Source organism: Acomys russatus, chromosome 2 (assembly GCF_903995435.1).
Source record: "Acomys russatus chromosome 2, mAcoRus1.1, whole genome shotgun sequence".
Classification (NCBI taxonomy): domain Eukaryota; kingdom Metazoa; phylum Chordata; class Mammalia; order Rodentia; family Muridae; genus Acomys; species Acomys russatus.
This window is the reverse complement of record NC_067138.1, coordinates 10,060,560-10,073,392: the sequence shown is the minus strand read 5'-3', so window position 1 is coordinate 10,073,392 and position 12,833 is coordinate 10,060,560. Positions and strand designations below refer to the sequence as shown.

At 43.4% G+C, this 12,833-nt stretch overlaps 1 protein-coding gene across 2 annotated transcripts; it reads right to left on the bottom strand.

Moving 5' to 3' along the window:
* Positions 1-697: 697 nt before the first annotated feature.
* Zfand1 (zinc finger AN1-type containing 1) lies at positions 698-12,461 on the bottom strand. Of its 2 annotated transcripts, XM_051158245.1 has the most exons (8): positions 12,348-12,461; positions 10,320-10,362; positions 9,227-9,266; positions 6,638-6,765; positions 6,458-6,549; positions 5,254-5,375; positions 1,001-1,156; positions 698-903 (listed from the first exon to the last, which is right to left on the bottom strand). In XM_051158245.1, the coding sequence occupies exons 1-8, from the start codon at positions 12,400-12,402 to the stop codon at positions 733-735; spliced, it is 807 nt and encodes a 268-aa protein (XP_051014202.1). In that variant the 5' UTR covers positions 12,403-12,461; the 3' UTR covers positions 698-732. The 2 variants fall into 2 exon arrangements, with proteins under 2 accessions (XP_051014202.1, XP_051014210.1); XM_051158253.1 differs by lacking the exon at positions 10,320-10,362 and having other exon boundaries at positions 12,278-12,402.
* Between the last annotated feature and the right edge of the window lie 372 nt (positions 12,462-12,833).

The following is a 12,833-nucleotide window of genomic DNA, read 5'->3' as shown; positions in this document are numbered from 1 at the left end:
CAAAGTCAGTCTATCCCATCACTATTCTCAATTGTAACAGATTTATACCAACACAATGATGGATCCTGTTATGCAAAATTCATTACAGAAATACATCCAGTGCAATTACATGATACCAAGAAAATACCTTTCCCTTCTAAGGTATGAGATTTCTCGTCCAGATGTTCGGAAGACTGAATGAGAAGAGCTCTAAGAGACTGCAACTCACGTGCAGCCTCAATTCACCCATCATGATTTAAATATGCAGTAAGGCGATGTGTTCTGGCTCCGTAAGATCAGGCTTAATCATAGGACTTGCTTAAGACACAGGTGACAAGAACCACGTCTAAGTCCCCACTGAAGCCCCTGCCATGTGCATCTTCCTCTGCCACAGAACGGCAAAGTCACAGCGAGGTGAGTGTCGTGTGAGCTGGACGGCAGAGGGAAGTGGCATGGCAGTCAGTCACAGCGGGCGTTAGCCTAACTGAAAAGACATTCTGACTGATATTTCTATAGCTGCAGCCAGAAACAGCTAGTAAGAATAATACTTTGCCAATAACTACCAACACGCAGTTAAACTTTAAAACATAAAACATGGAACTTAGTAGAAAACTATTGATGTAAATTACAACCTAATGGAAATAAATTACCAAAAAAGCAACTGTGAGAGTTTTTTCAAAAGTATCTGTAGTAAAAGAAATGGACTATGTACATGCTTTCTCCTTGTAAATTCTGGCTTGAATCCTTGAATGACTATTCCAAGTAAGAGTCAACATTTTTTAAAAACTGCTCTTCATCATTTAGATATTCCAAAATAACATTTCCTCCATTATATAAAGGGCAATCCTCCTTTGTGATCCATGTTTCCAAAGTGTGGTCCAAAGGCAAGGCTTCTCCTGAAGGGACGTGGCACAACCTCAGCTTCTGCTGAAAGAGAAAAAAGTCACATAGTGGGAACAACACACTTGTGGACAACATATCCCACAGAACGTGGTAAAGGAAAAGTGGTATCGGACGTTACCTTCACCGTCAGCTTGTTGTTTTCATTTCTAAGATGGGCTAGAGAAGCTGCGAAGTCCACGACCTTCCCAATGCTCCAACGGAGGCAGAAGAACATGGCTTTGCTCTTCTCTTTGCTCCCCTTTGGTAAGTAAACCTGGAAGTAAATTCTTTCTGTCTGCGTAAGCAAAAGTGAACATACACATTAGACACATGATATAAGACTAGGGGTACTCTTTCCTCTTCTTTTGGTCAATGCAGGATAACCCTATAATGACGTCAGTTTTAGTGAGAAAACCAGTCATGTAGCCCACCTAACTAACTGCATGTCCCAAAGACTCAAACCCTAGCTCAGGACTCGGCATAACGACAGCTGCGTGACCTTTTTCATGTTCAGGGTCCGGGGAAGGAGGAATTCTATTTTTTCTCCATTGAGTTCCAGTAACCGCAACCTTGACTGCAGGCTTTCGTAGATTCCCCCAGCTGCTCCTGAGTTAAGAATGAGTTCAACATGGATGATTCAACAACACCAGAGTCCCTAAACATGGCCCCGCTGTTCTGCTTTGTGAGGAAACAAACTGATTTCAACTGTACACCTTAGAATCAAGTTCCTGTCTCTTGTGAGACAGGCTTCCTGTTACAAAAACACTTATTTTTATGTGAAGGACTTTACTACAAATCAGAGGTATCAAGATTTTTGATAACAAAGAAAGCGAAGAACTAAAGCACACTTGAGCCCCAGAAAAGTCCTTTATTAATTAAGCATTTTAGAAACAGCTTCTCTGACACAATCTGTGCTTTACGTGTTTTCTTTAGTTGTATTTTCTTACTTAATTATCCTTATTTTTAAAAAAAAATAATGGGAAGAGACTTCCCTGGTTCCTAAAAACTGCTTTAGGGAGGCTGTCCTCTTTAGGGAGGTCAATACAATAAAAGTGGTCCAAGTGAAGCATCTCTAGTGGAAACGCTGGGGAACGATCCAAGTTATCTGAAGAAATAACAGAGTCAAAGCAATTCCTGTCTCAGCAGGAAGGAAGTTAGATTTGCTGAAGGTCAGTGGGACGTATCATAGATAAAAAGCACTCAAGAAAACCAACCACGGTAAGCCTAAGTTTTGTCTATGTCCATAAGCACCAGTTCCTGTTCCAAAAGGAACACAGTGTGAGCACAAACAGGGACAGAGAAAAATAAGACTTATAGCTGCTGAAAAAATGTCTTAGGCTCAAAAGGAGCTAATAGGAAGCTCAAGTAGGTTTACGAGTTTGTACATTTACAAACAGCTTACAAACATTTACAAAAAGGCCCAGTCTCTAAGGAAAAAAATGTGATATGGAAAGATGTGGGGAGGGGGAGGGATGGGGGAGAACAGCACACCACGCGGGCTGTCAGGGCTTCGGAGCAGGTAGTACAGAGCTTGAAGGGGGAAATAAAGACAGAAGGACACAGCTCTAGAGGACTTGGTCCTTCTAAGGAGAGGCTGGCGTGGGCCCTGGGCTCCATATCCCATCAGCCACCTTACATTTTATTTTTTTCCTAACAGTTTTAGCATCAAGCAGGCTGAAGAGCTGACTGCCAAGTGCTGGCCCAGAAACTGCTCGTGCACATCAGTCCAGGGGAAGGCAAGGGCACAGTGAGCTCTTCCAGGTCAATGGCTGCAGCTGCGCAACCTCAGAACTGCTCAGGAGCAGAAGGTCACTCAGCTCTAGCTTAGGTCTGAGATGTTGCTCTCGGTGAGCGGGCTAGAAAGAAAACACTAAACTACCAGGGAGGGACTGGGAAGGAAGGAGAGAAAAGAAAACAAGAAGCCCCTCAAAGTCATGATGAACTTGTGTTAATCAATAAGCTTAAATTTTAAAACAAAGTAAGAAACATAACAAATTTAAAAGACATTAAAGTTTTGAGGATGCACAGTGGGGTATATTAGGTAATTTTACCCATAAAAAGGAATGTATTATAAACAGAAAACAAGAAGAAATAAAGCAAAATGTAAATACCCAAGAAGAAATATAAAAGCTAAAAATGAGGCTTTTGAAATAATAAACTTAACCAGATACATTCCTATTATTTCTAATAAAAGGCTTAATTAATAAGGATGGATCTGAGGGTCATCTAGAAGGCAGCATAATGGGGCACAGAAAGGAATTATAGACTCCTGGGGGCAGCCTGGGCTACATAAGAACCTATCTCAAAAAAAGAAATCAAACACAATGGCCATAAGAGGAGATGGAATCAGCATTCATCAATAGGAAAATGGCAAAAAGTCAGATCTCAACTTTCACGGAATATGATACACAATTTAAAGAAAAGTTCAGTAATGCTGGCACCCTTGTGGTTCTGGTTCTTTCTACCAGGCAATGGGGCATAAATTCATAGAGACTACTACATAACATACCTGAATGACTGTCTGTCTATCTATAATCATACAAGAAGATATATATTTGGGTTTTCGAGACAGGGTGTCTCTGTGTACCCTTTAGCTGTTCTAGACTCACTTTGTAGACCAGGCTGGCCTCAAACTCACAGTGAACCACTGGCCTCTGCTACTTACACTGTGTTTTATTTCCACCTGTTTTCATTTTATAACATGTTCCTTTTTAATGGGTAATATTATATAATGTACCTCACTGCAGCTCCAAAATTATAATGTCTTTCTAGATTTTTGTTATGTTCATTACTTTGATTTAGATTTTAAGTTTATTGATTCCAAAAGTTCATCTTGTATGTATGTATGTATGTATGTATACACACACACATACCCACACACATATATATATATATAAATTATATACAAAGTATTTACCATATTGTGCTGGTTAGTTTTTGTTGACTTTACACAACTAACTGGAGACACCTGGCAAGAAGCCTTACCTGACAACCGCCTCCTCCACATTGGCCTGTTGGCATGTCTGTGTGTGACAACTGCCTCCTCCACACTGGCCTGTTGGCATGTCTGTGTGTGAGGCCTGCCTCCTCCACACTGGCCTGTTGGCATGTCTGTGTGTGAGGCCTGCCTCCTCCACACTGGCCTGTTGGCATGTCTGTGTGTGAGGCCTGCCTCCTCCACACTGGCCTGTTGGCATGTCTGTGTGTAAGGCCTGCCTCCTCCACACTGGCCTGTTGGCATGTCTGTGTGTGAGGCCTGCCTCCTCCACATTGGCCTGTTGGCATGTCTGTGTGTGAGGCCTGCCTCCTCCACACTGGCCTGTTGGCATGTCTGTGTGTGAGGCCTGCCTCCTCCACACTGGCCTGTTGGGATGTCTGTGTGTGAGGCCTGCCTCCTCCACACTGGCCTGTTGGGATGTCTGTGTGTGAGGCCTGCCTCCTCCACACTGGCCTGTTGGGATGTCTGTGTGTGAGGCCTGCCTCCTCCACACTGGCCTGTTGGCATGTCTGTGTGTGAGGCCTGCCTCCTCCACACTGGCCTGCTGGCATGTCTGTGTGGCATTTCCTAGACTGCTAGTTGATGGGGGGAGGACCCAGCCCTTGTGGGCAGTACCATCCCCGAGCAGGCTGCTCTGAGCTGTATAAGAAAACAAGCTGAGCAAGGCAGGGGGAGCAAGCCACTGAGCAACATTCCTCCATGGTTCCTGCCTGAGGTCATGCCCTGACTTCCCTCAATGATGGACTGTGACGTGGAAGCTGAAATACACCTTTTTTCCCCCAAGTTGTTTTTGGTCAGTGTTTTGTCACAGCAACAGAAAAGCAAACTGGGACACATATAAATGACTAAGTGTTAATAAATGAATCCATATTAGGGCATCTAACTCATCTAATGACGTATGCTTGTGGATTCTGAGTTTTTTCCAGGCACTCCTGACACTCACTCTGTAGCTCAGGTTAACCTTGAACTCTTGATCTCCTACCTCAGTCTGCTGAGTGTTGACTTTTCAAGATACAATCTAGAGAAACTTCCCTCCCAAAACACAGCATCTCAGCGGAGAACACATGTTAGTAACAATGCAGTGAATGAATCTGAGGTTAGTTACAGAAGTACAGTAGGCTGCAGTCAAGCGACAGGAGGATGCCTCGCCGCTGAATAAACTAGACCATATGAACACAGGCACACGGTAAAGACATGATGCAACGTGGGGAAATGGTGAAGAAGGACATACATGGCTCACTGCCATCCCTCTAAGCTGGGAACACACAGGGATGGAGTAGGCGCTACAGCATGTGACCTTGAGAAATGATACATATCAGCTTTACGCTGGATTTGATTAAAGGGAGGAAGAGAGAGGAGACATCGGGAACATGTGACGCGTCTGCCTTTCTCACCTGTGGCAGTGACATATCCCCGACGGCATGCATCTTCAGCTTCATCAGCGCCACCTTCGCAGCCGTCCCGCTGCTTCTGGCGCCTTTCCGCCCCTTACTTGCTGCCCCTCCTGTCTTGGCGTCTAAGGGAGGAATAGAAGCTTGTAAGCTCTTTCCCATAGCAATTTCCAGATTCCGTCTTCTTCCTTTTCTTTCTTCCTTCTTTCCCTTTTGTTTTTTGGTTTGGTTTGGTTTTTTCCTCTTGTTTTGAGACAAGGTCTCCCTTGTGACGTGGCTGGGTGAACCTCACTGAGCCCCACCTGCCTCGGAAGGGACTAGAGAAACACACCGCCATGCCCAGCTTTGCCATAGTGGCCTTCAGCACATATTAACTGCACATTACAGCTCTATTAAGTATGTTTATGTTATTAATGGCCAATCTAAACAACTTCTACCTCAGAAAATCCACAGGCATGCTCTTCTTTCTGACCTAACCTGTTTAATCTAAAGCAACCACTGATACTTTTATAAAACACATTAGGTTTTAACAAGGGCACCACACTTAATATGGAATAAAGCTTTGACTGAACTAACATATTGCCGGATAAACTAAGCGGCAGCACAGCCCGGCTCTTTCCTGTGCTTCATACTATCGGCGGCACTCACACACAGCTTAGAACTCACCCTGCAGACCCAGCAGGCCATGATGCCAGCCTCATCAGCACACCCAGCTACACCTGTTAACTCCTGAGCTAAGCTGCCCAACAAATGACACCATCTAATGGGAACCTTCCCGTTTCCCGTGTCCTGATTTTCACTGCTCGGGAAGGCTTTATACAAAACACTCTAACGAGAATGTCATTGAAATACAAGTTCTTGGCACGTAGAGATGGTTCAGTTGTGAAGAGCATTGGCTACTTTTCCAGAGGACCTGGGTTCAATTCCTACCACCAACATGGCTCATAGCTGTATGTAACTCCAGTTCCAAGGGATCTGACACCTTGTCTTGTTTCCAAAGGTACCAAGCATACGAATAGTGCATAGACATACACATGGGCAGAACACCGATCCAGAGAATTCAAAGATAAATAGCATTTTAGAAGAAAACGCAAGTTCTTACACTGGAGCTGTTAAGAAATGCTCCGTAACTGGTGATGAGACATACCGGGCAAGAGCAGGGTAGTAACGGATGTCCACCAGGAAGCAGAACCTTGCAGGGACTCACCAATAATGTCTTTGACAAGTTTCTGTGTGGCAACCATTCGAGCCTTTGGGGTCTCCAGTTTTTCACACCCATGATCTGACTGATGACGGTGTCTACAAGTAAGAGAGGCGCTGGCACTTGTTCATGAATTTATATACAGCTAAACAGACACTCAAAAGCTTGCATGGCTTAGGCAATTACCTTAGGCAAAAGTTCTTCTTGCAATAAGGGCATATCACGGCCACGAGCTCCACTTCAGCACAGTCCTCGAATGAGCACGAGTAAGGTCTGTGTTGCCCTGGCTTTGGCCTCTCCTTCACTACGTTCACCTAAAGCCGTAAGAGGGGAAAATGGCTCTATAGTCCTCATTTAAAACAACACAAAAGCAGGGTTAGAAAGCATCACCCGTATCACTTCCGTCTGAATTTATTAGCTTAAGTTATATATTTTCACATAAAAATTACAAGGAATGTTTGTATGAGAAATGGTTATAAGGCTTATTCTTTCACGTTGTCATAACTTTTCTAATGTGACGTAATTATGTTTTAAGTTAAATTAAAATGACTATTCAGTTTGTCTACTTTTTGAGGTGGGGGCGGGGGGACGGGACTGGGTCTTGCCTTGTAATACCCAAGCTGGCTCTGAATTTGCAGTACTTTTACTTCGCCTCCTTGGAGCTGGGATCACAGGAGTGCACCATTGTGTCCAGTTTACTGTCTACAGTTTTACTGTCTGTAACAATGCCACACAAAGGTGCCCCATAAGAATATGCCCAGGGTCAGGAACAGGGGTACACACCTGTAATCCCAGCATTCTGGAAACCAGAGACTGGTGGATCTCTGTGTGTTCGAGGCCAGCCTACAAAGCAAGTCTAGGACAGCTAAGGCGACACAGAGAAACCCTGTCTCAAAAAACAAAAAACAAAAAAATAATAAGCCCAGGTAGTTAACTCATCAACCCTCATGTGGGGAGTTATAACTACTTACCATGGCTGTTTCAGAAATGAACAGTTTAGGAGACAGAACCCTTAAAGAGCAAATTTTTACCATAAGGCAGTTGTCAAAAATCACAAACTATTTCTCATGATATATAGAATATTTTATTATCCCCAAATGTTACATCAGAAGACATTTATTTTAAAAACATGTATTTATTTAGGTATTTTATGTATATGAGTGGTCTGTCTTCATGTACATCTGCACACCAGAAGGAATCAGATCACACTATAGATGGTTGTGAGCCATCATGTGGTTGCTGGGAATTGAACTCAGGTCCTCTGGAAGAGCCATCAGTGCTTTAACCACTGAGTCATCTCTCCAGCCCCATAAGATATTTTGAAAGGAAAAAAATAAACAGATTATACATAGAGTGACTAGATTCCTTGGGTTAAGTAAATTTAAGAATATGATGGCTTAAAATCTGTAGCCATCGCGTGGTGGCAGCGCACCCCTTAAATCCCAGCACTCAGGAGGCAGAGGCAGAGGCAGGTATACTTCTGTGAGTTCCAGGCCAGCCTGATCTACAACACCAGTCCAGGACAGCCAAGGCTACACAGAGAAACACTGTCTTGGGTGGGTGGGGGGGAAGGAATCCTATTTTAAGGGCTGGAGAGATGGCTCAGAGGTTAAGGGCACTGACTACTCTTCCAGAGGTCCTGAGTTCAATTCCCAGCAACCACATGGTGGCTCACAACCATCTTTAATGTGATGTGATGTCCCCTTCTGGCCTGCAGACAGAGCAGTCATAAAATAAAGAAATAAATCTTTTAAAAAAAAATCTGTAGCCATAGGAAAATCCTTTACATAATGGTAGGAACATCTAGTATTATTATTAAAAACCTAAATTTTCTTCCAAATTTTCTGCAATGACCTAAAGGTAAAATTACTTTTACTTGAAAATGTACCTGATAATGTAAGAGCTATTCATAGAAATCAAATAGTATCATAAGAAAAAAAGAATAGAGGGCAGAATTATACTAAGTTGTATAAGAAATATAAATATGTCATATTTCCTTAGGTTATTTTTGCGTTCCTCAAATAGATGACACGAAAGGGTCAGATTCGCCCTTGCAACCTTAGTTATTGTCACAAGGGCTCAGTGAATGGCAGCACGGATAAACCTGTGGATAGTATGCCAAGGTAGAGGCCGGTGCCTCCGGGTCTGTGTGGGGAGAAGCGACACTAAGTAACATTGAGCACTAGGCTGCGGCAGCTGCTTCATGTTTCCTCAGAAGACCCACCTGGCTCTCCACTAGCTTCATCCTTTATCGGTAATGAGAAAGGTGTGAGTTTGGTTTCTATCTGTGACTTCCCTTCTCAATCTATGCACCTGTTTGGAATCAGGTTAAATATCTTATTTATTTACTTATTTTTGGACTATGGGTTTGTTCCTGGTGGTCTAAGGCTGACTGGGTCCAAAAACTTTACCGCCACAATATCCTATCACCAGCCACCAGTGAAAATGAGCACTACAGTGACGGGAACAGTGACCTGGAAGGGCTGAATGGTGCGGGTACTGACGCCAACGCGTGTCATAAACGCATAGCTTAACACTATGAGTGGGCTCCCTAAACAGAATGTTAGGGAGAAAAATTATGGTGGTTAAAAAAAAATGCGTAAATACAAAGCAGAACAAATTTTCTTCAAAATAGAGAAAAATGTAAGAGATGCAGCAAAAGATTATAAACTTTAATGCCCAGGGTACTGACTAGCTTTGAATGTAATCCGTTCTAAAAGAAAGTACCTGGGTACAAATATGTATATTATGTCAGATAAGAGAAAATAAACATACCTCAGGACACCCATGAGAATCCTTGCTTCTGTGTTCAAGGCTTAAATAATTAAAAAAATACATATATTATTTAACTGTGATCAGCTAACGCGCTTAATGATAACTGACGTAACTCAGGCTATTTTTACATCTCGCATTATGCTTGAGGTGCATTACGTTCGCTACCCTAGTGACTCCTGTCATGCAAGAAAAAACTGCCATCCGCAGCAAGCGGGATCATCTACAGTCAACCGTGAAAGCTCACCTGCAACTGAGTAAAAGCCTTGAATGCTTTAACGTGCATGCCAATGAAGGGATCTGGCAGCTTCTCCACAGGCAGGAGTCAGTTAAGTGAAGGAACGCAATGTCAGGTCATGACTTCCAGAACACATGAGTAGTGCACAGGTCATGTCTACAAGTGGCATGTCAAACAGCATGAACCGCCTGCTTTATGAACATTATAGGTTGGACTCTTCATGTTAATTAAAAAGCACAGAATAATCATGGATGGATTTTTAAAAGCTGCATCCTTTATACTGTGGGTATTATTTTCTCATTGTAATTATGGCACAAAATCTTTTAAAAATATATTTATTTATTATTTTATATATATAGTGCTTTACTTGAATATACAACAGCATACCAGGAGGGGGCACCAGATCTCATTATAGATGGTTATGAGCCACCATGTGGTGGCTGCATATTGAACTCAGGACCTCTGGAAGAGCAGACAGAGCTCTTAACCTCTGAGCCATCTCCCCAGCCCCCACAAAACAAAATCGTAAAGTAAAATCCACACTATGACTGCATTTCTGGAAACTCAAAGATCAAACTAACTCTCTCTCTCTCTCTCTCTCTCTCTCTCTCTCTCTCTCTCTCTCTCTCTCTCTCACACACACACACACACACACACACACACACACACACTTTAGGCTCTAAGTAGTTTTACTTAGAGCTAAACCTCATCAGTTTGTCTTTTTCACAATTGATTACAGTGCTATTAACTATCAATGGATACAGGCAAAACTATTTTTAAAATGTAATTTTCAGAAGTTAACCCCATATTGACAAACAACAAAATTATTTTCAAATCCTACACAAAAACTTAACTTACCAAAATATTCCTGAACAACCATCACATACAAATGGAAGAAAGTCTGAAATTGGAGGAAAATATAGTATGTACTGGTCAGTATCTGATTTTGATTTAGTCTTCCTAAGCAAAAAGAATCTACTGATCAACTCTATAAGCAAACTCTTCTTTCTAATGTCCCTGCATGGCAAATTACTACATAATTCCTCTTAAACAAAAGCAAACTACTAAAAAAAAACAAAAAACAACAACAACAAAAAACCCCACATGTAAAAAAAAGGGACCCCCAAGAAGACTGATACTGTGAGCTTTAATTTCAGGTGTCACTATGAAAAACTGAAACATAATAATCTGCAAAGTACCTTCTTTCAGATTTATTTTTATTGCTATCTGTATATGTTCTTGAGCTTGGACACACATATGGAGGTCAGAGGAAAACTTTTGGGAATCAGTTCCATCTTTCCACCACGATTTTGGGGCAGGGTCTCTGCCGGTGTCCTCTGAAAATATGAGCTTCCTGTACTGCTGCCACTGCTTCTGTCTATAGGAGAAAAGCTGGGGCTTGGATTACAGACTTTTTACTTATTGGCCTATTACGTCATTTTTTTTCAACGTGAAAAATTGGGCATGGTTGCTATTTTGAGACTTAAGAGTGTTCAAGCACATGTTCTATGCCATTCAAGGAAGCCCATGAGAAAGTTATGATCAAGATAATTTTCTAGTATTGTATATCCTCACTTAATTTTAACCCTTTTCTACTTTCCAAAAGAGAGGCCTCATCTTACTTAATAAGGCTAAAGATGTGTGAAACTGAGGACGAGCTATATCACAGCTGGTAGGCATTTTACACAGACTAGAGTAAATCAGTCTCACCAGATGTACATAACTTAATAGTCAAACCCAAACAGCTAAGATTCCATAGGAAAGGACTACGTGAAAATAAGCTTTGATCGTTACTACAGTCAATGGTAAAGGACCTAGGTAAGTAACAACGGATTCTGTCATCTGTCCTGTTGTCTCTGCTCACTGCAGGTGTCGCACAGAAACCAGGCCAAATCTAAGAGTTGGATTCGGGAACTTGCTACGAACTGACTGAAGCCGCAGGTGGATGAAACCCATTTGGAGTGCAGTCCATAGGCAAAAACTGTGCGTCTAATTCTTGAAGAACTTGACAGCTACAGGAATGTTATATTTCTTGAATATACCTTGAAGCTTGGGGTCTAAGTTTATGACAAGGTATCTGTTCAATGGAAGAACATATCTGTTGACCGTATTATTTATTACACCTTCCTAAAATGCAGTTTACTGGCCGGACATGGTGGCACATGCCAGTAATCCCAGCACTTGGGAGGCAGAGGCAGGCGGATCTCTGTGAGTTCGAGGCCAGCCTGGTCTACAAAGCAAATCCAGGACAGCCAAGGCTACACAGAGAGGCCGTGTCTTGAAAAGTCAAAACCGAAAAACAAAACAAAACCAAAAAACCAGTGTACTACTCTGCCACTAACCACTTAAGTAAATCCAGCACCAAAAATCAATGTTCTGTTCGAGGAGTGATAATTAAATCAAACAGTGATTGAGTGGGAGAGCGCCTAAGGACCTGCTGAAATGGTGTAAGGGTCAGAAACCCCGAGATTTCTAAACCTGCGAACCCACAGTTAAAAACTGATGTTGTTTAACTCATTCATCCGACCGAAAACAAAAACAAAAAAACCTGAAGAAAAAGCTTGAGGCAGTGGATGCGCCAGGGTCGCAGTGGTAAGACCAAAGGAACCTGGAGTCCTGCTCTACGCGGCTTCCCGGCCCAAGGGTTCTTGAGCAAGGCCACTTTGAACCCCGAGGAGTCTGCAAGGTCTGCTTTCAGAATCTGCGTGGAAGTCAAGGGGGCCAAAAAGTGGACCCCTAAACGGAGGGACGGCAACATTAAGCACCACCACCACCACCACCCTGGAAGGCCGCTCGCGCCCCGCGACCTCCCTCACCCGCCACCGCCCCGGCCGTCAGAACCCGGCCCAGGTCTCCCGCGGCCGGAGATTGGGCTTCCAGCGTCACCTCGCTGCCGGCAGTGCTGCACCTGGCAGTGCTGCCCGATATCCAACTCCGCCATCTTTCCACCGCCTCAAGGGCAGGGGGCGGAGCAACGCTGCGTACATCATCAACCCGGAGCCAGCGGGGCTACGGGGGCGGGGCCTGCGGCGGGGCGGGGCCTGCGGCGGTGAGGGGAGGGGCGGAGCGTGCAGGCGGAGCGAGAACCTGGGCCAGGACCGGAAATGTTCCTGGGGAAGACGCTAGTTCACTGAGAGGAGGTTCTAGCATTTTCAAGAATGGGCTGAAACCTGGTGGAATTCAGTTCCTGGAGCAGAAGTTCTCAAGATTGAGAAAAGCCTAGCTCCTCTTTTGGAAACTGCACCCGCTCTTCTCTGTACCGAGCATACAAAACTGAGATCTGAAGATTTCTTCTTTTTCTTGAGTAATCCCGGGAGCCAGCACAGACTTGGGCACAAAATGCTGTGAGAATCAAGTGATATACTTGAACCT